This window comes from Bubalus bubalis, chromosome 21 (assembly GCF_019923935.1).
Source record: "Bubalus bubalis isolate 160015118507 breed Murrah chromosome 21, NDDB_SH_1, whole genome shotgun sequence".
In the NCBI taxonomy this organism is placed as follows: Eukaryota; Metazoa; Chordata; class Mammalia; order Artiodactyla; family Bovidae; genus Bubalus; species Bubalus bubalis.
Window position 1 is genome coordinate 21116491 of NC_059177.1, and position 26739 is coordinate 21143229.

Below are 26739 nucleotides of genomic sequence, written 5' to 3' on the forward strand. Positions count from 1 at the left end.
GAACAAAGCTAGTGGAGGTGATAGAATTCCAGGTGAGCTATTCCAAATCCTGACAGATGATGCTGTGGAAGTGCTGCACTCAATCTGCCAGCAAATTTGGAAAACTCAGCAGTGGCCACAGGACTGGAAAAGGTCAGTTTTCATTCCAATCCCAAAGAAAGACAATGCCAAAGAATGCTCAAACTACCGCACAACTGCACTCATCTCACACGCTAGTAGAGTAATGCTTAAAATTCTCCAAGCCAGGCTTCAGCAACATGTGAACCATGAACTTCCTGATATTCAAGCTGGTTTTAGAAAAGGAAGAGGAACCAGAGATCAAATTGGCAACATCCACTGGATCGTGGAGAAAGCAAGAGAGTTCCAGAAAAACATCTATTTCTGCTTTATTGACTATGCCAAAGCCTTTGACTCTGTGGATCACAATCAACTGTGGAAAATTTTGAAAGAGACAGGAATACCAGACCACCTGATCTGCCTCTTGAGAAATTTGTACACAGGTCAGGAAACAACAGTTCGAACTGGACATGGAACAACAGACTGGTTCCAAATAGGAAAAGGAGTACACCAAGGCTGTATATTGTCACCCTGTTTATTTAACTTATATGCAGAGTACATCATGAGAAACGCTGAACTGGAAGAAACACAAGCTGGAATCAAGATTGCCGGGAGAAATATCAATAACCTCAGATATGCAGATGACACCACCCTTATGGCAGAAAGTGAAGAGGAACTAAAAAGCCTCTTGACAGAAGTGAAAGTGGAGAGTGAAAAAGTTGGCTTAAAGCTCAACATTCAGAAAACGAAGATCATGGCATCCGGTCCCATCACTTCATGGGAAATAGATGGGGAAACAGTGGAAACAGTGTCAGACTTTATTTTTCTGGGCTCCAAAATCACTACAGATGGTGACTGCAGCCATGAAATTAAAAGATGCTTACTCCTTGGAAGGAAAGTTATGACCAACCTAGATAGCATATTCAAAAGCAGAGACATTGCCAACAAAGGTTCGTCTAGTCAAGGCTATGGTTTTTCCTGTGGTCAAGTATGGATATGAGAGTTGGACTGTGAAGAAGGCTGAGCGCCGAAGAATTGATGCTTTTGAACTGTGGTGTTGGAGAAGACTCTTGAGCGTCCCTTGGACTGCAAGGAGATCCAACCAGTCCATTCTGAACGAGATCAGCCCTGGGATTTCTTTGGAAGGAATGATGCTAAAGCTGAAACTCCAGTCTTTGGCCACCTCATGCGAAGAGTTGACTCATTGGAAAAGACTCTGATGCTGGGAGGGATCGGGGGCAAGAGGAGAAGGGGACGACAGAGGATGAGATGGCCGGATGGCATCACCGACTCAATGGACATGAGTCTGAGTGAACTCCGGGAGTTGGTGATGGACAGGGAGGCCTGGCATGCTGCGATTCATGGGGTCACAAAGAGTCGGACACTGCTGAGCGACTGATCTGATCTGAAGTGCTTTCCAGGGGACCTGGATCTTATAAAACTGGCTTGGCTGTGGGATGTGGAAAGTTGGGGTGTATGTGTAAGTGGAGAGAGTCCCTATTACCACGCCTCCTTCACCAAAGCTACAAATTCTGGGTTGTTTGTCTGTATGTGAGTTCATCTGTTTATAAGTTCAATCACTATATCACATATTATGTTAAAAGAATTTATAAGCTCATGTAAAAGACTATAGACCATTATTCAATATTCGTCAACTTACAAAAAGCCAATCTGAGAAACATCCCCCCAGTGGATACAGTCATCCCTTGGTATCTGCAGGAGATTGGTTATACAAAACCTGAGGATGCTCAAGTCCCTTCTATAACTATTCATAATGAAGTTATCTCTCCATATCCATGGATGCAGAACACCAACTGGTATGATATAGCTAGGGTTTAAGATCTGAGTGCCGAGACCACCCGCTGCCTGGGTGACCTTGGGCTGATGTTCCACTTCTCTGGAACTATTTCCTAATGTGAAGAATGAGAGTAATGATGGGCCTTCTCTCATTGGCTTAGTCTCGGTGTTAAATGAGATAATACATGGGGAAAGCCAGCTACGTTTCAGGGAAAAAGTAAAAGCAGTAAAAGCAGGCTGGTGCTGTCTCAGTAGTTTTTTTTTAAATGCAACCAGAAATATAGTGGAATATCCCTTAAATAAATCCATGTAAACTCTTCTGCCTCAGGACCACTTGTCTTCTATTGAAGTAGACTTGGCTTGGTTAGATAAGGAGAGGCCAAGAGCCCAGTGACTTTCCCTCTTTGCTCTGGCTGCCAGGAAGCTGAGATTCCATATCCAGAGGGTAGAGGGGATGTGTAAGGAAAAGGGTACATGAATGTGAGCCACAAAATGTGCATATTAAAGTGAAAGTGAAAGTCATTCAGTCGTGTCCGACTCTTTGAGACCCTATGGAATATATAGTCCATGGAATTCTCCAGGCCAGAATACTGGAGTGGGTAGCCATTCCCTTCTCTAGCAGATCTTCCCGACCCAGGAATCGAACTGGGGGCTTCTACATTGCAGGCAGATTCTTTAACAGCTGAGCTACCAAGGAAGCCCCATGCACATATTAATGTAAGTGTAAATACAGACATTAGTCAAAGAATATGTAACCAAAATATGTATGAATGAAAGAGATGAATCAGGTGACTTTAATTAAAACATTATTTTATGAATTTTGTTATTTATTAGTTTTTAATAGTTGTGATTTGCTGTCTTTTCTCATCCTAAATACATATTCACTTTTAGATTCACTTTTATAATTTTATGTTCTTCTTCTTAAAGGGGTGCCTCTAGAACTTGGATCAACCCCTGCAAGACATGGAAAAGTTGACAGTGTCGATTCCTACTAGAAGATTTTCCAAGGGACATGGCTGCAGGGAAAGCTCTCAAGCTGTGGTCCCTACACTGGCAGCATCAGTCTTACCTGGAAACTTGTCAGCAATGCAGATTCTCAGGTCTCACCCCAGGCCTACTGAATTCTACACTGTGAGGTGCAGCCCAGTGACCTGTTTTCATAGACACTCCAGGTGAACTGGAGGCACTCTGAAGCCTGCAACCCACTGACTCCAAGGGAATCAATTTCCAGATCCTCAAGGTAAAAACACACATTTGTACTTGTACCTAAAATGGACCAGCTGGAGACCTGACGTATGTTCTACCATCTTTCAACACCCACAGTTCCGTCTTCTACCTTATCAGAGGGCAGGGCTCTCACAAACCCAGAACCCACTACTCTGGGTGCACAGCCATGGTGTGTTTTTATTCTGGGGCACCAAAGGGTCCCTTTCTGTTGGGCTTCCCTGATAGCTCAGTTGGTAAAGAATCTGCCTGCAATGCAGGAGACTCCGATTTGATTCCTGGGTCAGGAAGATCTGCTGGTGAAGGGATAGGCTACCTACTCCAATATTCTTGGGCTTCCCTGGTGGCTCACCTGGTAAAGAATCTGCCTGCCATGCAGGAGACCTGGGTTCGATCCCTGGGTTGGGAAGATCCCCTGGAGAAGGGAACGGCTACCCAACCCATTCTAGTATTCTGGCCTGGCGAATTCCATGGACTGTATAGTCCATGGGGTTGCAAAGAGTCGGACATGACTGAGTGACTTTCACTTCAAAGGGTCCAGGTGAAATATTTTCATGTAGCAACCTGCCTTTTCCCTTCCTCCTTGTTGGCAAACAATGCCTTGCTCCAGAGGTTGTCTCCACGCATTTCATTCCTGCAGCAAACTAGAGCACAATCTCCTGCCAGTATTTCTCCACCTTAGAACCCGGAGGGAAGATGACTATTACTGGACATGCATTACCACATCTATTAGGACTGAAAAATGAAGTCAGACTTTTCCGGTGAGCAAAGAAGCCACAGTGCCAATTAGCTTGAAAACAAGGATCAACTTAGCCAATTAGATTAAATGATGCATATATTTTTCTAAATTGGATGTGTTAAGCCTGCAGCTTCAAGGTTCTGATGCAAACATATTTAAGGGAGGTCATAAGATAAAGGCACTTATTCTTAAAAATGTATTATCAGAGATATGTTGCACTGAATATTATTTCTAAATTTCCCAGCACTCAAGTATTTCAGGTTATACAAAGTGCCTCTAAATTGAAAAATAACAGATACAAAGAATAATCATTTGATAAATCTTGGAAGGCCTTTCTGAAATACATACCACAAAGTGCAAAAGTAAATGACTCTTAATAACTGAACAAAGCTTTTTGTAAGTCAGTGGTTTCCAATTCTTTGCTTACAACAAAACTGAAAGAAAGCCCAATTAATCTGTCCACAAATGGATTCTTAAAGATAAGTCCTCATCATAAAGTATTGGGTAATTTTTTGGCAATATTGCTAAGTTCAAATAATTAAGATATCTATATCCCCAGATATTTATATGTAATAGCTATAAAAATTCTTTGTATTCCTATCCACTTATTTCTGTGAAGGAAGTTACATCTATGAAAATAAGAAAAGGAATGATAATTGATACTGAAATTCATCTCATTCTGTGGTCATGTTCCAGTGATGTTCATCCAGATACATGCAATTCAACTAGAGAAGGAAAAAAAAAAAAAAAAAAAACTGTTATGTAATCAAAGGAAATTTTTTTCAACAAAATACTACCTTTTTAATAATTATCAAAATACATATTTGTGCCATTCATATAGTAATTGCAATGTTAGCTCAATCCTGAAAAAAAGTTTTTAATACTTAGAGTTTTATGATCACAGAAGATGTGTTAAACCTTCTATTTAGCAAACTATAATATATTTTGTGGCACACTTTGTGTGCACAGCAAAACTTAAAAAGGATTGAAATATGTTCAATCAGTATAAAATTCTGTGGTGGAAAAGGAATAAAGAAGAACATGTTTGAATGTACTTTTATTTTTATTTATTTTCAAATATTTTGGCCATGCAGGACAGCATGTGGCATCTTTGTTCCCTGACCAGTGATTGAACCTGCATCCCCTGCAGTAGAATGGTAGGTAACAAACTTCAATGGTTTTTAGATTTAAATAAATATATTTAAAAGAGTAACTTTCAGTATTGTTTTAAAACATCCCTAAAAAATCAGTTTACAGTGGCTCAGATAGGCTTTCCAAGGACAGAAGCCAGATCTTGGCTTCCATTCGGTCTTCTCGCTAAGCAGGTGTCAAACTTTGCAAACAAGCGGGAAGTTTCCTTCAAGAATTTGACCAGCCTGCCATGGAAGCTGCCCTTAGCCCTGCTCCACTCAGAGCAGGGTTTCCTCAGTATTTCCCATGATGCAAGAAACCCTGGCCTTGGAAAGGTGGATACTTAAGGAAGACCAAGCTCTTCCAGAAGAGCATTTCTGTCATGTGGAGATAGTACAGACCCCAAAGTGGCCACACCACCTCCTCATACATCCCCTGCTCAGGCACAGAGGTTATTCTGAGCTGTGGGGAAAGACTCTGGGCCAGGCCTCTCCAGAGGAAAATGAGGAAAACATATTTCTCCCTGGGATCCCTGTTTAAAGGCTGTAGGACTGGTCCTTGGTACCAAATCTGATTTGGTCATGATTATAATAAACATCGGAGGAGGCAATGGCACCCCACTCCAGTACTCTTGCCTGGAAAATCCCATGGACGGAGGAGCCTGGTAGGCTGCAATCCATGGGGTCGCGAAGAGTCGGAGACGACTGAGCGATTTCACTTTCACTTTTCACTTTCATGCATTGGAGAAGGAAATGGCAACCCACTCCAATGTTCTTGCCTGGAGAATCCCAGGGATGGCGGAGCCTGGTGGGCTGCCGTCTCTGGGGTCGCACAGAGTCAGACACGACTGAAGCGACTTAGCAGCAGCAGCATAATAAACATACACTGAACCTGTCACGTGCCACATGGCGCATCTTGCAGGTAATAACCCACTCAGTCCACCCTATGCATATGGATTCTTATTATCATCCGTGTCATGGATGGGAAAACTGAAAACAAGATGGTATAACTTGCATAACTTGGCACAAAGCTCATCAGTGGTAGAGCTAGGACTTACCTCAAACGGTGTGGATCTGAGGTCCAAGCCTCACCCTGATGCTCTACAGTGGCATCCACACAGGACACTCTAGTCCACTCGCTCCATGGTGGGCCGAGGACTCGGGCTCCCAGGCTCAGCCTCTTGGAGAGGGAAGGCGGGGCCAAGGTGGGATCCATGGCTCTTCGACTGTCCACAGGTGTACTGGGCCGGCCTCGGCTTTTCAGGCAGACTAACCCATGGGACTTCATAAACACCCACCCTGCCTTACATGGGCATGCGTTCTGGTATCAGCAGGCACTTTCCATCTCGAGACTACACTTTACCCTGTAGCAATTCATGATTTTTACAAAAGCCCATCAAAATTGCCATGACACAGAACTGGCATGGCAGGATCTCAAAGGGGCCAAATCAGCAACCTCCTTCTAGACACTGTCATGACTCAGGCAGCAGTAGGCACAGGGGCCACCCCTCCGAAACCCTCCTGGCTCGTGCTTCCTCTGGACCGTGAATCCCATCTTAACCTGTAAGAAGTTGGGAGAAAGGAACTGCCGTACTTAAGGTAACAGAGAGAACTGCTTCCAGGCTGTAGAATGGATAAATGACAGCAAGAATTGTGAGTGAGTCAGTGCCTGGGAGAAAGAGGCCAAGGTAAAAAGGGTAGGGACAGAACAAAGGTCATCAAAAGTGGCTCTGACCTATATGTGAAGGACGGTTAAATCATGGCGTGGCAGACAAACTGGAGTGGTATTAGTCAGGGCTGAGCTGTAAAAAAACAAAATAAAGTTTTTATTCATCCAGTTTTATGTTTCCCTTAAAGACTTTGCTCCCTGTGTTAGCCCTCTATATAATGTACATATGTAAGCACATAAAAGAGAAACAAAATGACAACTCAAAAAAAAAAAAAAAGAATTCTTTTAATAAAAATTACTCATAAAAATCCTAATAAGTTTCCAAGAGCAAGATATTTCTTAGTACATTTATAAAAGAACATTTGGTCCTTTTACAAAACGCTCCCTTTTAATTTAAATACATTTCTTATTTACAGATTACACATAAAATATCATCTATAGTTGCAAAGCATATTGCACATTACAGACAGAAGCATTTGTGTATTTCAATAGGTTTTCCCAGAGTTTCCAACTCTAGATTTTTTTCCTTTTGTAAAAACAGATTTACCTTTCTTGGGCATAATAAATAAAAAATACAGCTTGTGTTTTGCTATTTAAAACTAAAAATACCTTTCAAAATATTATTTCGCTGCCTCTCAGAAAGAGGGAAGGGGGTAATGAATCGGGAAGGTCCACAGGTACTTGACATTCTCGCCAGATTCACATCCAGATTCAAGTTGGGAATGCAACCCTGAGCCCTATAAAACCTGGAGACACAGCCCAGAGACCCCCCCACCCCCCCTTCTCACTTTCATAAGAGTCCCTGCCCTGCAGGAACAGGCACTAGAGAAGGAGCTGGATGTCTGGGAATGCAAAAGGAAAGAAAGATCAAGATTTTTTTTTCCCTAAAGTTCCTGCTCAGCCACTGTAGGGCTAGGGCAATCATCCAGCCAGACCTGTTAACCAGCATTAAATTTGAAATCAGCAAAAGAGAAAGACCTCTGCAAGAAAGGAATGTCTGATACTGCGTCTGTGAAACCCAAAGCAAAGGATGACAGTTTGCAATCATTCAATCAAGTGAGCTAAGAAAATGGCTAAGGGGTGTTTTCCTTTGGTGGGGGACACAGTGCGGAGGTAAGAGAGGAATTCAGCTGAGATCCTCAGACTGCACCATGGCACTTATCCAGCCAGGGAGCTAGAGACTAACTTCTATCTGCACAGACACCATCCTGGAGCATAAATACCTAGAAAACTACTGAAGTGTGTGTTCTTGCCCTATGACCCAGGACAGCCTCAGAACCTGGGGATGCAGAAGCTCTGAAGGACAGACTTGAACATGGAAGCTGATTTTCACCCAGGCCAGGACAATCAGAGAGCTAGCAAACACTTCCCTCATCACCTCCTCCTTCTCCAGGAAACGGAATCCCTCAGTTATACCATCTCAACCCGCGAAGCCTGCCCTGGAACGATTTAGAACTCTGGGGGGGTAGATTTCAACTCAGCCCACAAAGGTAGCTGTAAGGTAGCTTCCCACAAAGGTTTGGCAAAACCATTTTCATTGAGTCAACTAAAGCGGAGCCTTTAGACACTAGCTGCACATGGGAATGCAAGGATGGTAGGGGCTGTTCCAAAGCATGGCATGCTTGGGATCAGGGTGTTCCCAGGGCAAGTCACAGAGCAAGGGACTTCCCCTGACAATCCTCTCCTCAGCCCTCCCCTCCCTGATCTCTTCCAACACAGAATAGAAGGAACAGCAAAAACCCTGCAAGATACATCACAGTTGTCAACATTCCGATCTTCAAAAAGAAAGCAAGATTTGAATGTGGCTCAGAGAACCTTCTCTTGTAACTAGCAAGAGATGGCATTCTGGCATCTAGTCACTGAGGGCAATCTGAAAGCTTGGCAACCAGGGTGAGAACGAGCCCCTCACCCTCGGACTCACAACCGGTACAAGTCCAGGGCCTGGAAGCTGAGAGGGAACATGTCTTCCGTCAACCTGTGGTCCTGAGATGCTTCTGCAACACTCAGGCCCTGGCCCCTGGTCCAGAGGGGAGGGGCGATGGGGTGCCTAAGCCCACAGGAGGGGGTTGTGGGGGTGTGGTCACACCACTGCATGATCACGGAGGGCCCACTTTCTTCCCTGAGGTGCCCCATTCTCCCAAGAGGCTCACTGATAGTCCCACCTTGGTTAACCTGGAGAAAAGGCGCAGGGCCACTTGTATTTAAATGGGATCTTTTGGTTTCAACGAAGCAACGAAAACATTGAAAATATATAGGATATTCTCAAAGAAAACTTTCTACTCAGTAGATGAGACAGTGTTGATAAACAGAATGCTTCTAAAATGAAGAAAAAATGTAAAAAAAGAAGCATTTGATGTGTTTTTTTTTCCTTTAAAACAATTTGCACAGTAAATGTTAAAAAGACAGGCATTTATAGCTGTGACATTTATTACTGAAAATCCCTTTTCTAGAAATCTCAAAGAACTGAATTATATATCCATTTTTAAAAAACAGTAACACAAGTTTTCAAGAATAAAACGCCTCTCTTTTGATAGGAAATACAATGGCTTATGCAGCCCTCTCTTCTAGCTTTAAAAAGACTAAAATAAAATCATTTGAAGTGTGCCAGCAGTAATGGGGGAACCACACACAACAGGTGAAGTTGGAGGTTTTGAAGAGACTTCCTACCCTCTCTGCAGAGATTCATGTCAACCTCTGACACTACAGGGAAGCCAAGCTCAGGGTTCAAGCCCACCTCTGCTTTCTCTGAGCACTCTGCACAAGTTCAAAGAGACATAGTCCATTCTTGCTAAGGAAATAATGACAACAAAGAAAAGAGGCGCTTTAGCACGACTTCCTTCGTATATATGCTTGCTTAAAATAGCAGGCTGAAAGGCAAGGATGGGCCAAGAAGTTTTCAGAATCTACCTACCTGATACCCCATCCCATCCCCCTTTCACTGTGGTCTCACCATGGAGCAGTACAAAACAAGCCTGCTAAAACCATAGCAGCAGCTGTGACATCCAGTGGCCCAAACAAAAATATAAGGCACTAATCGAAAGCCTGTATTACACAGAGAAACGGCTCGAGGACACCAGGAAGTCATCTGGTCATTTCTTTCTCCCTGACTTGGCTAATTGGCACTAGACACAGGAAACGAAAACAAAACAATCCCAACCCAAACACGGTCAGAACTGAGAATCCTTGGTTGGCAGATGTAAGACTCAGATGATCACAGGTATTTTTCTCTCCCTAAAAGGCACCTGGTTCTGAAACCGTGGGAGATCCTCAGGTAAGCTCATGAGAAACAGAGACCACCACCTGGAAGACCTACCTGTTAAGCTCTTGAACGGTGATGTGACAACCTAAGAGACTGCCTGTTAGAATCCGGCTCCCTCTGTGAGCAGATAATCTTGTCACTCTGACAATCACACGGGGCACAGATGAATAACTGGATTCTTCCCCACGTGACTGACAGTCACAGAGGGGAGACCTGGGAAGGAGCCCAGTGATCCAGAGAGAAGATGACAAAATAGAATAAACAGAGCAGTCAGGGGAGCCGCAGGACCTGTTGCACAGAAATTCATTCACAATCCTCTGGTGGAGAGGTAGTCAGGCTGCAGTCACACGAGCACAGGCAGAGGAGACTTGACTCGACAGACCCCGAAGTAGGAAGCTCTGAGGATCCAGCCAAAGACAGCCTGTCCACGGTGCACATCGTAAGAGGCCAACTTCTACGTACCTTTCCACTTCAAAGTATATCCTTAAGACAAACGGGCATTTTATTGAACAGAAGAGAAACACTAAAGTGTGCAAGGATCTACCAGATGTGCGCGGGGAGCTGGAAAGAAAATTCCTACACCATCGTGGATGGCCAGACTTCCATCCTCCTCCACTTCAGATTGGGTCTCGGCCTGGCCCGGGGTTCAGCTGTTTGGGGTCTGGTTGCAGATGGAGACCACCCAGGGGAGGGCAGATCAAATCAAGCCAACCATCTGGTCAATCTGTCGCATGTAGATGCTCTTTAGGGGCAGGGCGTATCGCCTCTCATCAGGAACCCGATTGCACTGGAAAGAAAATCAATGAAGTACCACTTGAATGAGTTAAAACCCTGTGTGTTAATCCCTCAGAAGGGGTGACCAGATGACCTCCCTGGGGTTTCTCATCCTGGCACTGTGGACTCTTTGGGCCTATCCTGGGCACTGCAGGATGGTTAACAGCATCCGTGGGTCTCTCCACCTACATGCCCCTCACCCCTAACCCCCAGCTGTGACAACCAATGTCCCCCGACACTGCCCAATGTCCTTTGAGGAGCACAGGTACCTCCAGTTTAGGACCACTGATGTAATTTACAGATGAAGATGTAGAGACCCAGGGAAACTAAAGACATGCACCCAGGGACTTCCCTGGAGGTTAGGACTCCACGCTTCCACTGTAAGGGGCACAGGTTCAATCCCTGCTCGGGAAACTAAGATCCCACATGCTGCAAGGTGTGGCCAAAAAAATTAACACATACATGCATGCAAGTACAGATGGTTCAGACTAAAAGCTGTATCCCTTGGGTGTTTAATCAACCCAGAATTGCAAAAAGAAAAAAAACCTTGGCTATTTGAAAACTGTTGCTTTTCTGAGTTTACATGATTAAGAGTGCTAAGCTTTCTTCTCCCTCTCTCTCAGAGGGGACCTAAGTTTGAGAACCAAATGTGTTGTGTGGAAGCAGTTTCCACATACATTCATGCCCCTCCTCAGAAAAACACTTTCCTGCTGCTCTCACTGGAACTCGCTTGCCCAGGGCCTCATCTCTGCAAGATCCAGACTGACAGGTCCTTCAGGTGGTCCCCACCCTCCCTCCAGCTCCTGCTTTTTGTAGAAACTGTGCCTTCTGCCTGTCCCTCTGAAACCTCTCCCTCATCATTCTAGTAGCGATTCAGAAGCAAGCTCCTGAGTGAAGCCCTCCTTGGCTTGCCAGCAGGCTAATTTCTCCATCTTCCATGTCCCAACAGCACTTCACACAGCCTCCTACTGACAAGCACTCAGGGGGAGCAGATCTCTGTCCGCACCAGACCCTGAGCCCAACTAGCACCAGGACCACAATGACTGGCCCACACCCCCGGTGCCTGGCACAATGGGATCTGGTCTGTGATGTGAGCATCTCCTCCAGTCCGAGTCTGGGTTCTCCCATGTGCTCCACCGTGACCTGAACCTTTCAGTGCCTCGCTGCTTCCAGCTACGAATCAGACATGTAGACTACCTACCCCTCCCAGGGGTGCTATGAGAAGTTCACATACTTAATTTCAGCACTTAGACTGGTGCTCAGCACTTGTGAACTCTATAAATACTGACTCTGATGGTTACTCTTCCTTCTGCCCTTCCCTTTCCTTCTCAGTTGTAGTTTATTCATTTAATCTACACTCCATGGCCTAGTGGAAATTTCAAGGACTTTGCTCTGCTCTGGCCTGTTGATTTAGTTCAGAAACTGGAAGACTTTCAATGAGACACAAAAGGAAAAAGTACAGTCTGGGATGAGAGGGCATGCCCTAACCCAGGTAGCCTGGGGGGAGGTGGCAGGACTCTTGGCAACTGAGGCTTTTCCTGAGGAGGGAGCTGGCATACGATGCATTGTGAGATCATGAGGTCTACTCTATCACCGGATGCAGTGCCCACATCCAGACCAACCTGCTGGGCTCAAATCAACACAACTACCTTTGGCTGAAAGGAAAGACTCGAGGATTTGTTTCCAAACCTTCCTCACTGCTCTCAGGGATGGTCCAGGTGTGCCCAGTTGAGCCTCCCCTTTAAATGAGGCCAGATACGTCTTGTACTTTTTAAATTTTTTGGCTACACCACATGGCATGTGGGATCTTAGTTCCCTGACAGCTGATCAACCGTGCACCCCCTGCATTGGGAGAGCAGAACCACTGGACCTCCAGGGACATCCTGACCTGGGGGACGCTATGCACAGGCTCCCTGGCCCTTGGGCTCCTGGTGGGGATGGCCCACGAGAAGCTCCAGCAGATCGGAAGCGCTATGTTCACTTTGCAGGCCCCCTTCCCACACAGTCACAGAAGCCGGCCCAGAGCAGCGGCTCCTGCCCAGAGGCCGCCCCCAGCACAGGCTTCTCTGCGTCAGGGCTCCCATGACCACCCTGTCCACAGGCCCCTCAGCCCGGAGCACTGGCGGGCGGCTGCCCCCACGGTGTCCTTACACCCTGATGGCACCTACAGAAACGGCCCCTTGCTGAAACTCTTCTCAAATTACCCAAGCTGCAGGTGCCAAGAATATTCTGTCAAGACCCCTGGATGACAACATTATGAGGAGTGTTTTCTCTTCCTCCACGGACAAATCACCCCTTGAGACAGCAACTTACATTGGAGCTGGAGTTGATGACGTTCAGCTCCTGAGGTTTAGGCCTGTGCCCAGACTTTTCCACTTGGTCCGGCCCTCCCTCTTCAGAGAAGAACTCCTTCCAGGGTGACTCCCGGAGATGTTCGTCAACGGATATAATGTGTCCCTCAGTTGTAAACATGTATCTGGTTCCAGATTTGTGTACTGGGTTCTCCTCATCAAAGAGCTAGTGGGGGGAAAAAAAACACAGATACAATTGTAGCATGTTTGGAACTAATTCATAGGGGTGAGCCAGACTACTTAGAGATAAGAATTTGCTAAGCTCTCAGACCAACCCAGGCTGTGAAGTGTGCGTGCTAAGTGGCTTCAGTCGGTGTGACTCTTTGTGATCCTATGACTGGTAGCCAGCCCCGCTCCTCTGTCCATGGAATTTTCCAGCCAAGAATACTGGAGTAGGTTGCCATGTCCTCCTCCAGGAGATCCTCCCGACTCAGGATCAAACCCGCGCCTCTCATGTCTCCTGCATTGGCAGGCAGATTTTTCACCACTAGCAGCACCTGGGAAGCCCGCGGGGCAGAATCACCAGTTGTGTTTAAGTTCAAATGCCTGAACTTCCCTGACCCCACCTAGACCTAGAGGTTAGAAAGCCCAGGGCTAAGACCCCAGTGACACTAGTCTGTATAGGCCCCAAGATGATGCTCCTCGCCCCACTCCCCTAAGAGTTCAAGTGCTGGGATTCAGGAACTGGCCCCCACCTCAGCCCTAAACTGTAAAAACTCCATAGAGAAGGAGGTACATGGCTTATTCTTCACTGGATCCCCAGGGTCTGGCCCTGACACACATTCCTACATGGGCTCTGTGGGAACAGGGCACCCAAGGCAGTCCCTTCCTTCAGCAATAGACGTGGGGGTGAAGAAGCGTGCAGCGAGGGCATCTAGAAAGAAGACCTAGCTGAGTAGGGACAGGTCAGAGTGGGAGAAGGCAGGTGTGCAAAAAATTACAAACGAGGCAAAACGTAGAAACAGATCTCTTCAAGATGGGAAAAAACCTTACAGGCATCTCAAGTATTTTACAAATGAGAAAAAAACACTCAGCAGGGCCGGTCTGTGTTTACACAGCTCGAAGGAGAAGAACAGGGCCAGCCCAGGTTCTCCCCCTTCCCCTATGACCGGACCGAGTTCTTTCCCTTCAAACACCCTGGGGGTCTCCTTCATTCATTCGCTCCAGGATTTGCCCCGTGAACATCCCAGACACACAGGCTGCAGGACAGGATGTCTGGAAGAACCATCTGAGCCACTTGGCAGAATGACAGACGCCTGTGCCTGCTTCTGAAGCTTCCAACTCAACATGGCTCTAATCTTAACAGGGTGACTCCAATCCAGCTGCCCCCGGGCTTGGGAACCACTGAACTAGATACAGGGAACCTATCACCACTGATGGCTATCTCTGGATCTTCACCTAAATTCCCCATGCTGTTTCCCCACCAGAAAGTCCCGACCTTTGGAGCCTTGAAAGAAAGAAAGCAGCCTCGTGCCCTGAGGCAAATGCCTCACATGTCCAAGGCTGAGTAGCCGAGTGGAAAGAGCACTGGACAAGGAGTCAGGACTGGTTGCTCAAGCCTCGGCTCTGCCATGTCACCACCCCCGGAATCCAAGCAAGTCCCCTGACCTCCCTCCAGAGATGACAGATCCCAAGGGGAAGAATGAACACCGACCAGATGATCCCAAAGGTTTCTTCCAGATCCAAAAGTTCAGTTTCTACCCAAACAGGTGAGCATGTGTGTCTGGACAGAGAGCTGACCGGGCTGTGGGTCTTACGAGAGCACACACATCAGGGAAAATGAGATCTGAGACCCTGCTCTTTTCCTCAGAGGAGCCTTCCGACCCCCAGGTTCACAAGGGTCCTCTAAGAACTGCCGTCTGCACACCACACACTGTGTGATGCTAGGTCTGTGTGTGTGTGTGTGTGTGTGTGTGTGTGTGTGTGTCCTGGGCAGTACTTCCTCCATGAGGCCAGGAACCACAGAGGACACATCAACGTGCTTTTGTTCTGACAGGGTGGTACCCCTGGGCCAGCGAGATGGCCAGCACGGAGCAGTGCCTGCTCATGTATGTTAGATGGAGGCAAAAGGCATGCTTGCTTGCTGTATAGCACAGGGATATGCTCTGTGATGACCTACAAGGGTGGGATGGGGGTGGGGAGGTGGGAGATTCCAGAGGGAGGGGACATATGTATACTTATGGCTGATTCATGTTGTTGTGCAGCAGAAACCAACACAATACTGTAAGGCAATTATCCTCCCATTAAAAAAAAAAAAGGCATGCTTGCTTTCAGCAGAATGAAACACTCTGGGTCAATCTCACAGCACACGTACCAGATACAGGTATTTACAGGTCTCGCTGAGGAAGAAGCTCTCCATCCGGTCCTCCTTGGACTTGTCAATGACATGATGCAGCGTAGCGTAGCCACACCTACGAAACAATCGTCCGGTCAGTCCCACAGTGCTCCTCCCACTTGCTCATTCATTTAAGAAGCAGAAGCAATCTATTAACAGAATAACCAAATGATCAAACGCCACAGGGGAAAATGAAATAGGGTGGGTTTAAAGGCTACCTTTTTTTTAGCCTCAACTGACTGTCTGCAAATTCATTAAAAAGTGGTCTGGCAGCCAAATCATTAGGTGAATGGTGGGGAAAGGGGTACGAAGGTGGTGGAGAGTGTTTGCCAAAAGTGCGACAAGACACCAAGAAAAATGACTGGCAACAAATTCTAAAGGACTGATTTACATTTCATGTCCCAGTACTTGTAGACTGACTTCTCATTCGGATGGTTTAAAACAGTATTTTGTAAGAAAATATTTATTTTACAGGTTTATTTATTTATTACTAGGTTAAGAAAAGCAGGTCACAAAATTTAGTTTTTATACATATATACACACATTACAGACATATATAAATGTATAAAAAAGAGTGTAAGACTCTATACTTAAACACTAATGGTAGTTATCTCTGCACATGGAGATCACAGTGATAATATTCTACCTTTATATTTTCTATACTCCCTAAACTTTTTAGTATATGTATTATTTGTATAACAGGGAAATAAGTTACTTAAAAAGAGCCCATAGACTCTGCTAGAACTCTACAGGAATAAAGGTGAAAAAAAACTTTTTAATTCACACTATAACAGGCCAGTTCTACTACACAAGAAGTAAGGAATCTCCCTGCAAAATTAACATTAAGGGTCTGTTCTAAAGAGTAAAACACCAAATAGAATATTATCACCCCAGAATGACTCAGAATAAAAGTGGTCAACAGGAAAAGGAAGGAACTTAGGAAACTAACTTGACTTTTGTGTACTTTTCCAGACTCTGCAGAATGTCCATTCCTACATGGAGGTAGAAGGGATTCTTGGTTGCCTAGAGAGAACATGAGAGAAGGTGATCCAGGGGGCCTGGGAGACACGCCATCCATACACACTGTGCTGCCTGCGGGGCTTTCCCGAGGAGGCGCGGCCACTTTATCCTGCAGGGTCTTGAACGTTAAGGGGACTAAGGTATATGGTGAATTCTGGTTCAAAGTGCACCTCCAACCTGCTCAACTTGAATGTCGGGCTGGGGATGGCAAGAAGGCCTGCTTCCACGGCAGATCAACCCCCTGCCTTTGGCTTTCCTGATCCCCCATCATGACAGTCCTGCGTCTAAGGACAAATCCAGTTTCTGTGTTGTCTCAGAACTCTTCAGAAACATCAGCCGCGAGCACAGAAAACAGGACTTAGCCTCCATTCCACACACAGCGCTGGGAAGAACTGCCTGGGGACAAGATTTCTGAAACATCTGCAGGGGCCTCCACACTCTCTGTTCTCTAATCACCCCCAGGACGCAGACCCGGGGCTGCTGCCTCTTCTGTCACAGGCTCATAGATGGTTTTGTGAAGGGAAGAAAAATTCTCTGGGAGGACTAGACTTTCCTCCCAAAACTAGTTTAAAAGTTGGGGATAATCTACAATCCATTCCCAGTGCCAACCCCGCAGGAGCAGCAGAAGCAAACGACCACAAAGTCACTGTCTCTGGATTAGGAGAGTGCAGGGAGAGGCCTCAGAGGGCAAGGCGGTAAAGCCAAAGATTTCTTTGGCTTCTAAGAAAATAGGCAATGTGAGGAAGAAGCTGCAAGAGGAAAGAAACAGTGACAGAAGCCAAGAGCCTAAACCCAAGGGCAACAGACCTCAGCTTAAGGGGAGGCCTCAGACAGTGCCCGCGAGTCACCCTGAGTGGCCTGACTCGGCCCTGAGTCAGGGGAGGCAGAGTCACAGGCTGGCTCCTCCTCTGTCAGGTTACAACTCACGAGGTCTCTCTACCCCCGTGAGGTCAATTACCAGCTGCACAGGATTTCTCCCTCTTTTAGAAGCAAATGGCAAGGATTTGGTGTTTTTAAAAAAAAAAATTATTGAATAAATCTAAACTACAACACTGGGAATTCTTCAGTGGTCCAGTGGTTAAGAATCCTCCTTCCAATGCAGGGGACATGGGTCTGCTCCTGGGTCAGGGAACTAAGACCCCACATGCCACGGGGTAACTAAGTCCATGTGCCACAAGCACTGAGCCTGCACGCTCTGGAGTCGAAGCCCACGCACCACAAGGAAGACCCAGTGCAGTCAAAATGGAAAAATAAAAATAAACTACAGCACTAATCCTGCTAGCAGAGCTCGTAAGATCTCCTTGCAAGGGCCTGCCCACTACACACGTCATTATACGGCTGCTGAACACACGGAGGGCCAGCTTCTCAGAAAGTGAGCAGCTCTGGTGCTATATTTGCGAATGGCTGACAGCTCTCGGTGTGTATATATGCATGGTGTGCACAGAGGTATAAATATCTGCCTTAAACTGTGGGGGAGAAGATTCTTCACAGTTAAAGTGACATTTCCTCTGGCATTCAAGTAATTTCACAAAAGAGAAAGACTGTTTTTTTTTTTAAAGGATTAAACAAAAAATAGGTATTCAGATGAATCCCAGGTGATTCCCTTTCCAGCTAAGGAACAGACTTTGTTCGTCTGAATAATTTACACAGCCCAAGGTTCCACAGTACATGAAGACAGAAATGCGTTCCCCCAGGAGAGTTCTTTGGTCCAATATATTTGGAAAACAGTGAGCACCAAATGTGCCTCTTGATTGTTTTAAGGGTGGGAGAAACAAGTCCTGGAGTGAAGATGGGACCCAGCTTTGCAGAATGTGGGTCACACGTGTACGTGACTGTGGAGGCCTTCCCTGTCCTGTGGAACCACAGCTGACGCTGCGCGCTCACCAGGCTCTGGGCTGGCGGTCACCCCAACGGTCACTGTGAAGTAACCTGGTTCTCCACCTGTCGGCAAGCACTCCCTGTGAACCAACTGCTCCAGGCCTTCCCAGCGGTACCTGGTAGAGGAGATACGTGGACTCCACCAGCTCGGGCCTCAGCGGGTAGAAGAGCACGTCGGGGGCCTGCAGCTGCCAGTTGTACCTCTCGGGGAGGGCCCCGTAGCGCTTCCAGATGGCGTAGTAGAAGGCGTGCAGGCAGATGGCGTCTTCCACATCTCCTATCAGAACCTGCGGGAAAGACGCAGCGCCCCAGGCTAGGATGGGGTTCTCACAATGGCAGGACGTGACACATGGGGCCTGGGCTCCCCCTCCACCCACTGGTCCGCAAACATAGCTGGAGACAAACCCAACCCAAAAGCTGCCTGTGGGACAGACGCCACCCCCATCTGGCCATCAGCGCCACATCCCCGAGGACTGCAGAGGACAAGAGGCTAACTCCTCATGAGCAAAGCATCGACAACTGAGAAATGGACCATCCAGAAATTTTACACCCTTTACTTTTCAGGCATGGCTTTACGCTGATTCAGTGCGGAGTAATTTTCAAAGAGAATGATGGACACATACTGTGCCATGAACTGCCCAAATCTGAAGGAGAACATTCTGGAACCATGAAAAGGAAAGAGGGGGCAGAACACTTTCCAATAACTTCTTTCACTAAGCAAACTGAATTGTGAAATACCTGCAGTCCAGGGAAGAAGGCCTGCAGAGAGTCGATCCACGTGTTCATGAGCTGCCCGCTGAACATGTTCACGTTGACGTAGAGGGGCGGGTCCCCTTCTCCCTCGTTACAGGCTTCCCGACTGAGGAGCCAAGCAGAATGGTCAGAGAGAAGGAAGAGACACAGCTCTAGCCCTGTTCCTCCATCAGCCCCCAGCAGCTTCACTTCAGTGGAATCAACATCAACCTTTGCTCCCAACAGTCTTTAAACCTTTGGAGACAGACCGCCTCTCCCTGTGAATACAGTACTCTAGCACGAGATGACACCTACTGTGAGACAAAAGTTCCGAACTTGACCATCGTAACACACTGACTTGTCATTGCACTTTGCAGAAAGCACTTTGACATGCAGGTTTGAGTAATATTTCCATGTAATTTGGTATATTTTCCAGCCAATGCAAAAGCATTTCCGTACAAGGCTTCCCTCATAGCTCAGTTGGTAAAGAATCTGCCTATAATGCAGGAGACCCCTGTTCGATTCCTCGGGCGTGAAGATCCGCTGGAGAAGGGATTAGGCTACCCACTGCAGTATTCTTGGGCTTCCCTTGTGGCTCAGCTGCTAAAGAATCTGCCTGCAATGTGGGAGACTGGGTTGGGAAGATCCCCTGGAGAAGGGAAAGGCTATCCACTCCAGTATTCTGGCCTGGAGAATTCCATGGATTGTATAGTCCATGGGGATGCAAAGTCGGACACGACTGAGCAACTTTCACTTTCAATTTGGTATATACAGTGAGTCAGTTTTGACCTGAGTGGGGAAGCCTAGTTCTTTCTGCACAAGAGTCTCGTCTCTAATAGAATCCTACACCATGGGGCCTGGGCCTGGAGGAGCACATCAGAGCAAGGAGCTCAGAGATTACCACTCGATTTAGTAAATGCAGGGGCTTTAAAAAACAAAAAGGACTGAACTCTGGCCAAACAGCCTCTTACCTAAACATAGCACTTGCATGTTCATACAACAGCTAGGGTGGAAATGTGTCCGAGAAAATCCTACCAAGCAGGCAACTCAGTAGCTGTCACTTGCTCTGGCCACTTAATAGAAGCCAAGTGCACAGGGGAAGACCCAGGAAGAGAGAGGAGGCACAGGGTAGAAGCTGCTGCAGCTTCAAATGGCACTTCTCTGCCATCCTGAACGCACAACTGACAAGCAGCAAACAGTACTGTTTTTACCAAATACGCCATTTTGCTGTATAATAAAAACTAATGCAACACTGTAAACCAACTATACTCCAATAAAAATTAATTTAAAAAATAAAATAAAAAATAATTACTAAGAAAACAAACACAGAAGGGAAAAAAAATGTGGTAACTGTCCTTCCTCTCATCAAGTATAAAGACTGAACCTAACTTCTCTGGAAAGTGAACCAAAACAACTGTGCCACAAGGCAGCTCTATGTGCAGTTAAAGCCTGAGAAACCCGGGGACGTGTCACTCCTTGTGGCAGCCACTCCCCAAGTAGCCCCCAGCGACCCCTGCCTCTGGGCCCTCATACCTTTGTGCTGTCCCTCACACACTGCATCAGCCTTGGTCTGTGTGACCAACAGTCCAGCAGAAGTGCTGGTTGTCATTCCCAGATTAGGGTGTGAAAGCACAGGCCAGTTTCTGGAGGGTCTCTTTCTGTCTCTCTCAGACCGCTCATTCTGGGGCAGCCAGCTGCCACGAGCTGCCTATGGAGAGGTCCATGTGGCAAGGAACTGAGACCTCCGGCCACAGCCAGGGAGCAATCGAAGCTTGGGAGGGAGCCCTCCAGCCTGGCCCGAACCATGACATGGCTACAGCCCCCACCAAGAGCTTGTGGGCGACCTCGTGAGAATCGGTGAGAGAAAATTCGCTGTTTAAGCACTAGGCTTCAGGGTAATTTGTCACATGGCCGTAAATAGCCAATACACCGCTTCACCCCCAAATGACCAGCTAACACCTAGGAGGCAGTAAAATGAGGCCAGAGACCAGGCCTGTGAATCGCGTGGAGAAGAATATGAATACCTCACGACACATTCTACTTGCTCAACGGAACAAGGAGACAGGCGGTGAGGAGACATACCCTCTTCTTAAGTAGTTCTGAATACTCTGATATGCAGCATTAAACATTTCTAGGTCTTCTTTTTCTCCAAAGAGAATGTAAGATTTCAAGAGGTATTCATAGAAGGAGTCCAGTCCGGCACCCAGGCCACTCTGCTTGCCGACCCAGTGGCCCGTCTGAATGTTCACAACATTGCCTGTGAAAATAAGTGGAGCTTGTCAGGACCCAGGGCTGAGGGGCAGGAGGCCTCCTGCTTCAGCCCCATGGCCCCTCAGTACCTTCATCCCGCACAGAGAAGAGGCGGCAAGGGTACAAGGCCTCTTGTGTGATCTGACAAATGGAAGGAAGACTGGAAATATCTATATTAGAATTTAAAAGTGCTGTATACAAAAGTTTCATGTGACTGCAAGGGCTTATGGGAAATTTTAAAGTTGACAGTTTGGGGTGACACTGGGTGAAAAATGGGGCGACTATTTTATTTTTCCTGTTGTTAAATACAACAAATTTGTGAGAAACTAAGGAATAATCGAAAATCACTTTTAAATGGCAGTACTTTTGCAATGACACTCTAGGCTCCAGGACCCCCAATCCAGTTCCCTCCCAGTGACAAGAAAATATTTCTCAAAATAAGACAGTTATAAGAGGCAACAACATATTTTAAGATAACATCTTGAGCTAGTAAAATACTAATAATTATTGAAGATAAATAATGAGTACATAGGGGCTTATTATTCATGACCCTTTCTCCTACTTCAATAGGAAACAATTTTTCAGTATGTTTGAAATAATTTTTTAATAATGTCTTGACCAAAATTCTGGAAGAAAAAAAGAAAAATCTAAAACTGGTTTAATCTGACTTTCAACCTACTATTACACAGCGAGATTTCTGTAAAGGAGAAAGTCACTCTACCAGTTAACTCTAAATTCCTATATTTGGAACCTCATACTGAAGCAACATCATTTGCCTCTGAGGCAGCTCTTTTTATAGCATTCCCATTAACAATTATTTTCAAGTGGAATATGCCAAGGGATTCAAATCGGAAGGGAGCCCTCAGATAGGAAAAGCATGATTCCATGCCATCAAACCTTCCAGCCTCCCTCTAAGAAAAGTCACACGGAGAAACACTGAGGGCCCCCCTCTCTGAGTTGTCAATTTCAGGTTCCATGGTACAAGGAAAAAGGAGTGGAGAGGAGGGAGGGCCCCAGAGAAGAGGAAAGGAAAGGGGGTGATGCTCTCGGCACCAAGACCTGACAGGGTCCCCACACCTAACAATCCCGTGTCACTGCTCCGCAAGCTCCAGAGGGCTTTCACAGCTCGCCTGGCCACCCACTCAAACGTGGAATCCCCCAGCAGTCGGCTTAGAATCCCAAATTCCACCAGGAGGGAACCAGCACCGGCCGTGCACGTCTCATTATTGCTGTCGGGAGGAACGCCTGTCTTTAGATTCACCTGGGGATAGGAAGAGACAAAGGATTTGTGGCAACAGTCAAGGAACTCACGTGGCTAGGAGGCCAAGTCACAGCGACCACACTCCACTAAGGAACCAAGCTTACTGCAGGCTGAGTCAGCCCCTGCCTCCTGCTCTACATCCGAGACAAACATGGGAACGAGTTTAAGACACACAAACAAGATGATACGAACACCAGAGCCCTGTGTTATTCGTAAGAGCCAGTCTTGGGGGAATCACAATAACACTATTCACTAATATGCCTCTTTTCAGCAGATTTCCAGGTTCTCTTCATGGTTATACAGCACCAGGCTTTGGTATGGGGGACAAAGGCAAGCTGTGGAATCATGGAGAAATTTTAAGTGAGCTGCTATGAAGCCAGTCCTGCTCAGCAAACATGAACAAATCTCGGGCTGGGAGAGAAAGGGCACCCAGCGAGAGCGTGACAGCCTGTTCCATCATGGAGGCTCCCGAGGTCTGGCAGTTCTCCACTGGTTACCCAGAGGCTGACTCAATTCCCAGAGGAGCTCTGGGCTCAGCAAATCAGACACCACAAAGACAGAATCTTCTTCCAGATTTTGCATTTAAATCAGCAGCTAACTTACTGGTCTGTACAGGCTTTATTTGAAAGATCCATGTGAAACAACATACACTGAACTCCTACGGTATACGTGTGAGGGTGTCTGGGGAAATGGACCCAGGTCAGAAACAAAGACAAATTCCCCTCACTGTTTTGTTGTGGCACAGGATACAAATCCCACCTGTAAAAGGGGTTAAGAAGACTGACTGAGCAGAGGAACATAACTTCCTTAAGAAGAAGGATAAGTCAGATATGTCCTATGCCTAGCACACGATAGGTGTTCAGTAAATGCTGAATGAGTTAAAACCTATGTGTATCATATTTAGGGCTAAATTCTCTCAAGGACATGCATTTCCTCTCCCACATCAGCCCCACTCCTTCCCACAAATAAATTCATCAACAAAGAGTGTTCATTCAGGCAAGGGGTGAGTTATGGAAACCATCCACCTACCCGAGGGTAGGGGATCCCAGTCTTGGTGTTTTCAAAGGCAGGGAGGAGCCTCACGGCCAGGTCGTGAGCCATGTGTAACAGCTCGTTGTCATAATCCTTAATCGTCATGTCACCAAAGGGCTGCTTGGAGTCGGTTATTATTCTGTGGGCAGAAAGAAGGCTCCCCAGAACCCTGACAGGAAGAACAAAAGAATAAAAATCATGTTGGCTGTACAATCCGGTTCAGAACGACAGCAGCAGGCTCGAATCCCCTGTGGACTTAGCACTGCCTGAATCAGAGGGGCTGAACTTACTGACCCCCTGACATTCTTTCTGGCCTTTGACAGGGAACAATCAATTGCTAGCTAAGCACACTACTGAAAGGGAGAAGGCGATCCATTCATCTGAGTCTACTGAGAATAATCCACTTCTAGTGATAACCTTGTTTGGTAATCGTCATCATCTCATCACAAGAGAGCGGCCTCATCAGTCCCAGTATAAATATCACTTTTTAGTACTAATAAACTACTCTTGGTTTCTCTCACTTGGGGGAGAAAACTTAGCCAAACAAGAAAAAAGAAAAGAGCAAGATAACAAATACCAAGTAACTTTTGTAGCTCTAGCTGCCAAACAACATGAAATTCTCCAACTTCTGGTGCAGAGGCAAGGAGGGGAAGAGGAAGAGAAGAGGAGAGAATGGCCCACCGAGAGGCAGGGGCCACCAGCTTACATCCCCAGCCCTCAGGGGCCACGAGTTCATGTCCCCTCCAATGAGCAGAAGTGGACTGTGACATTTTTCAGAACTTTAAATAAATGCTACACAAAATAAATGTTATGCAATGATACAATTTTCAAAGTTTCAGTGGAATAGGAAAGATGTCACGGTCTATCAGACTAAAAAGGTGAGATATAAAACATGAGTTAATACATAAGAGGGAGAGATGGAGGAAGTTAGGGGGTGTTGGGGGGAAGAGAAGGAGAGAGAAAGACACACGGGAGCAAAGTGACCCACATGGTCAGCAGTGGTTTTCTGCAGGTGGTAGGTGAGATGAGAAACTCTGATTTCTTCAGAAATACACAGGGGTTTTCCTAGGACACAGTGAAGGAAATGAGACCAGACGTAAAGTGAAATCATGAAAAGCTCTTTTAAAGGGACACCTATTTTAAATACACATTAAAGTGTCTTTCTATTCAGCCCCAAATGGAATTACTTTGAAATGGCCAGTGTTTCAGTTTTGATCCATCCAAAAGAGAGGAACAGGGGACACTGAGCCCACGAGGTCTACATGGACTCCCCAGCTGGACCCTGTGGCCCATGAACCCTCACAGGGATATTCCCCTCACTCACACACACAAGAGCGGCTTTCAGTCTGTTTGACAATCCTTTTACCTTATGGTGGCCTCGAAGACCTGGACGGTGGAATCTTTGTCAAAGGAAACTGTGTTGATCACTAACTTGACTGCTTTCTGGAACTCGGATGAATTTCCCATTATCTTTAAAAAGAGGAACACAAGCCATTATGACGGCATGAAATGACACCGAGGTTACATGATCGCAGGAGCTGGGCCACATCATCTGAATGTCTGTCCGTGCTGTGGTTTTGCCACTCATGGCAGCAGAAACACAAAAGCCCAGTTATCTCTTAGAATACATTCTGGGACAGATGGCAAGCCCATTTCCACCAAACTCAAGAACCGTATCTCCAGATGGCAAAACTTTGACAGTAACTCCTCATAAAATCATTAGCAGCCTTCATCACCCCTCCCCAGCCCCCCTCAGCTTCACTCTGATTATTTAGTAAGGCAGGCATTACAGTTCCTAATTTCCTGAAATGAGTAAAAACCAATCCCAAAATAAAAAACAAAAAAACAGGATATTCCCTCTGTTCCTCAAATAATTCAACAGCTTGGGTATTTGGCTCCCAGGAGACTAAAACATCTGGGAAACTGACTCTTTGCTTGTTACCCAGATGTCTGGACACGTTGAGAAATAGTGGTATTATCTTTGGGAGGACAGTATAAGGCCAATGCCATTCAAAACCAACACAACACGCAAGTAACCAGCCCTACATCCTTTGTAAAAAATATTCTAGAATTATGATTCCTATTTTTGGGTGTGTGGATATGGTGTCATTCCAAGCATCTCTCTTATGTGAAGTGCAAATTGAGCATAAAATTTGATAAATTAACCAGAACTGAAATGCTTTCATGCTGTTCAAAATTTTACGACCATCCTGGGACTATAATGACAACATAAGGACACATCCAAAAAAAAAAGAAAGAAAAAACAAATGACGTCATTCAGATACTACTTTCTCAAGTGTTTCTTATCTCCTAGTATTTATTGATCTGGTGCATCTTTTTTTCTTTTTCTCCCCCTCACTGTTATTTTGCTGTTCCATGCAGAGAAAGTACAGTTTCTTTTCTGGCTTTTAATTTGTTTTTTTAACAAGATTATGCAATCCTGCTGCAAGTTGCATCAAGTAGTCAAGGGACTGCTATTGTCTGAGTGTTTCGCAAATACACCTGTTACAGTTTGTTTAAAATGTCAGCAAAAGCAAAGGGAAACCTCAACAGAAGTAACATCTGAAAAAGAAGGCTGCAGTGTACATCAAAGACCGGATATTTCTACCGTGAAAACCACAGAAATGGGTCTGTTTCCCTACTGATGTTCACCAGCAGCCGAATCTGTTAGCAGCTGCAGATGCCGATATGAGCTCAGAGCACGTGCAAGACAGAGGAGGAAGGTTTCAGTGACATATTGTAATTTACCATTTTATAAGCTACAGAACAGAGTAATGATGCTCTGAAATCGCTCACTTAGGCTTAGAAAAGCTGGGTTGGACAGAAACATTACACAGGCTTCTTTACTGCAGAACTTCTCACAGCCTTGAAAAGGCTGGTGTCCACAGTGGCTTTCCAAGAGTGGGCAGACTGGGAGGATTTCTCAAGTTCATTTGGGAACAGAATTCTCCTTTGCAGGAGCACACCCTTGGAATCTGTGTTGGGAAATGTCAGATTCGTCAAAGTTCATTTTCTTAACACCTATTTGTACTCCCACCATGTATCGGACACCATGAGGTGTGGACAGAGTGCAGTGATGAACAGAAGCAAGGTCTCTGAACTTCACAAGCACGGCAGAGAGATAAAAAGATACAATGGGGGACTTCCCTGGTGGTCCAGCGATTAAGAATCTGCCTTGCAATGCAGGGGATGCAAGTTCAATCCCTGGTCAGGGAACTAAGATCCCACATG

The 26739-nt window shown here is 46.1% G+C and overlaps 1 protein-coding gene across 1 annotated transcript in view; it reads right to left on the minus strand.

Moving 5' to 3' along the window:
- Positions 1–6880: 6880 nt before the first annotated feature.
- The window catches only part of EDEM1 (ER degradation enhancing alpha-mannosidase like protein 1), a 28121-nt gene continuing 8262 nt past the window's right edge, over positions 6881–26739 (minus strand). Inside the window, exons 3-12 of the mRNA XM_006074603.4 lie at positions 24875–24978; positions 23506–23677; positions 22293–22476; positions 21048–21222; positions 18972–19092; positions 18350–18520; positions 16285–16358; positions 15315–15411; positions 12963–13166; positions 6881–10662 (exon numbers count right to left, since the gene is read on the minus strand). Coding sequence (XP_006074665.2) covers positions 10573–10662; positions 12963–13166; positions 15315–15411; positions 16285–16358; positions 18350–18520; positions 18972–19092; positions 21048–21222; positions 22293–22476; positions 23506–23677; positions 24875–24978 — 1392 coding nt within the window. The 3' untranslated portion in view covers positions 6881–10572. The remainder of the gene's footprint in view (positions 10663–12962; positions 13167–15314; positions 15412–16284; positions 16359–18349; positions 18521–18971; positions 19093–21047; positions 21223–22292; positions 22477–23505; positions 23678–24874; positions 24979–26739) is intronic.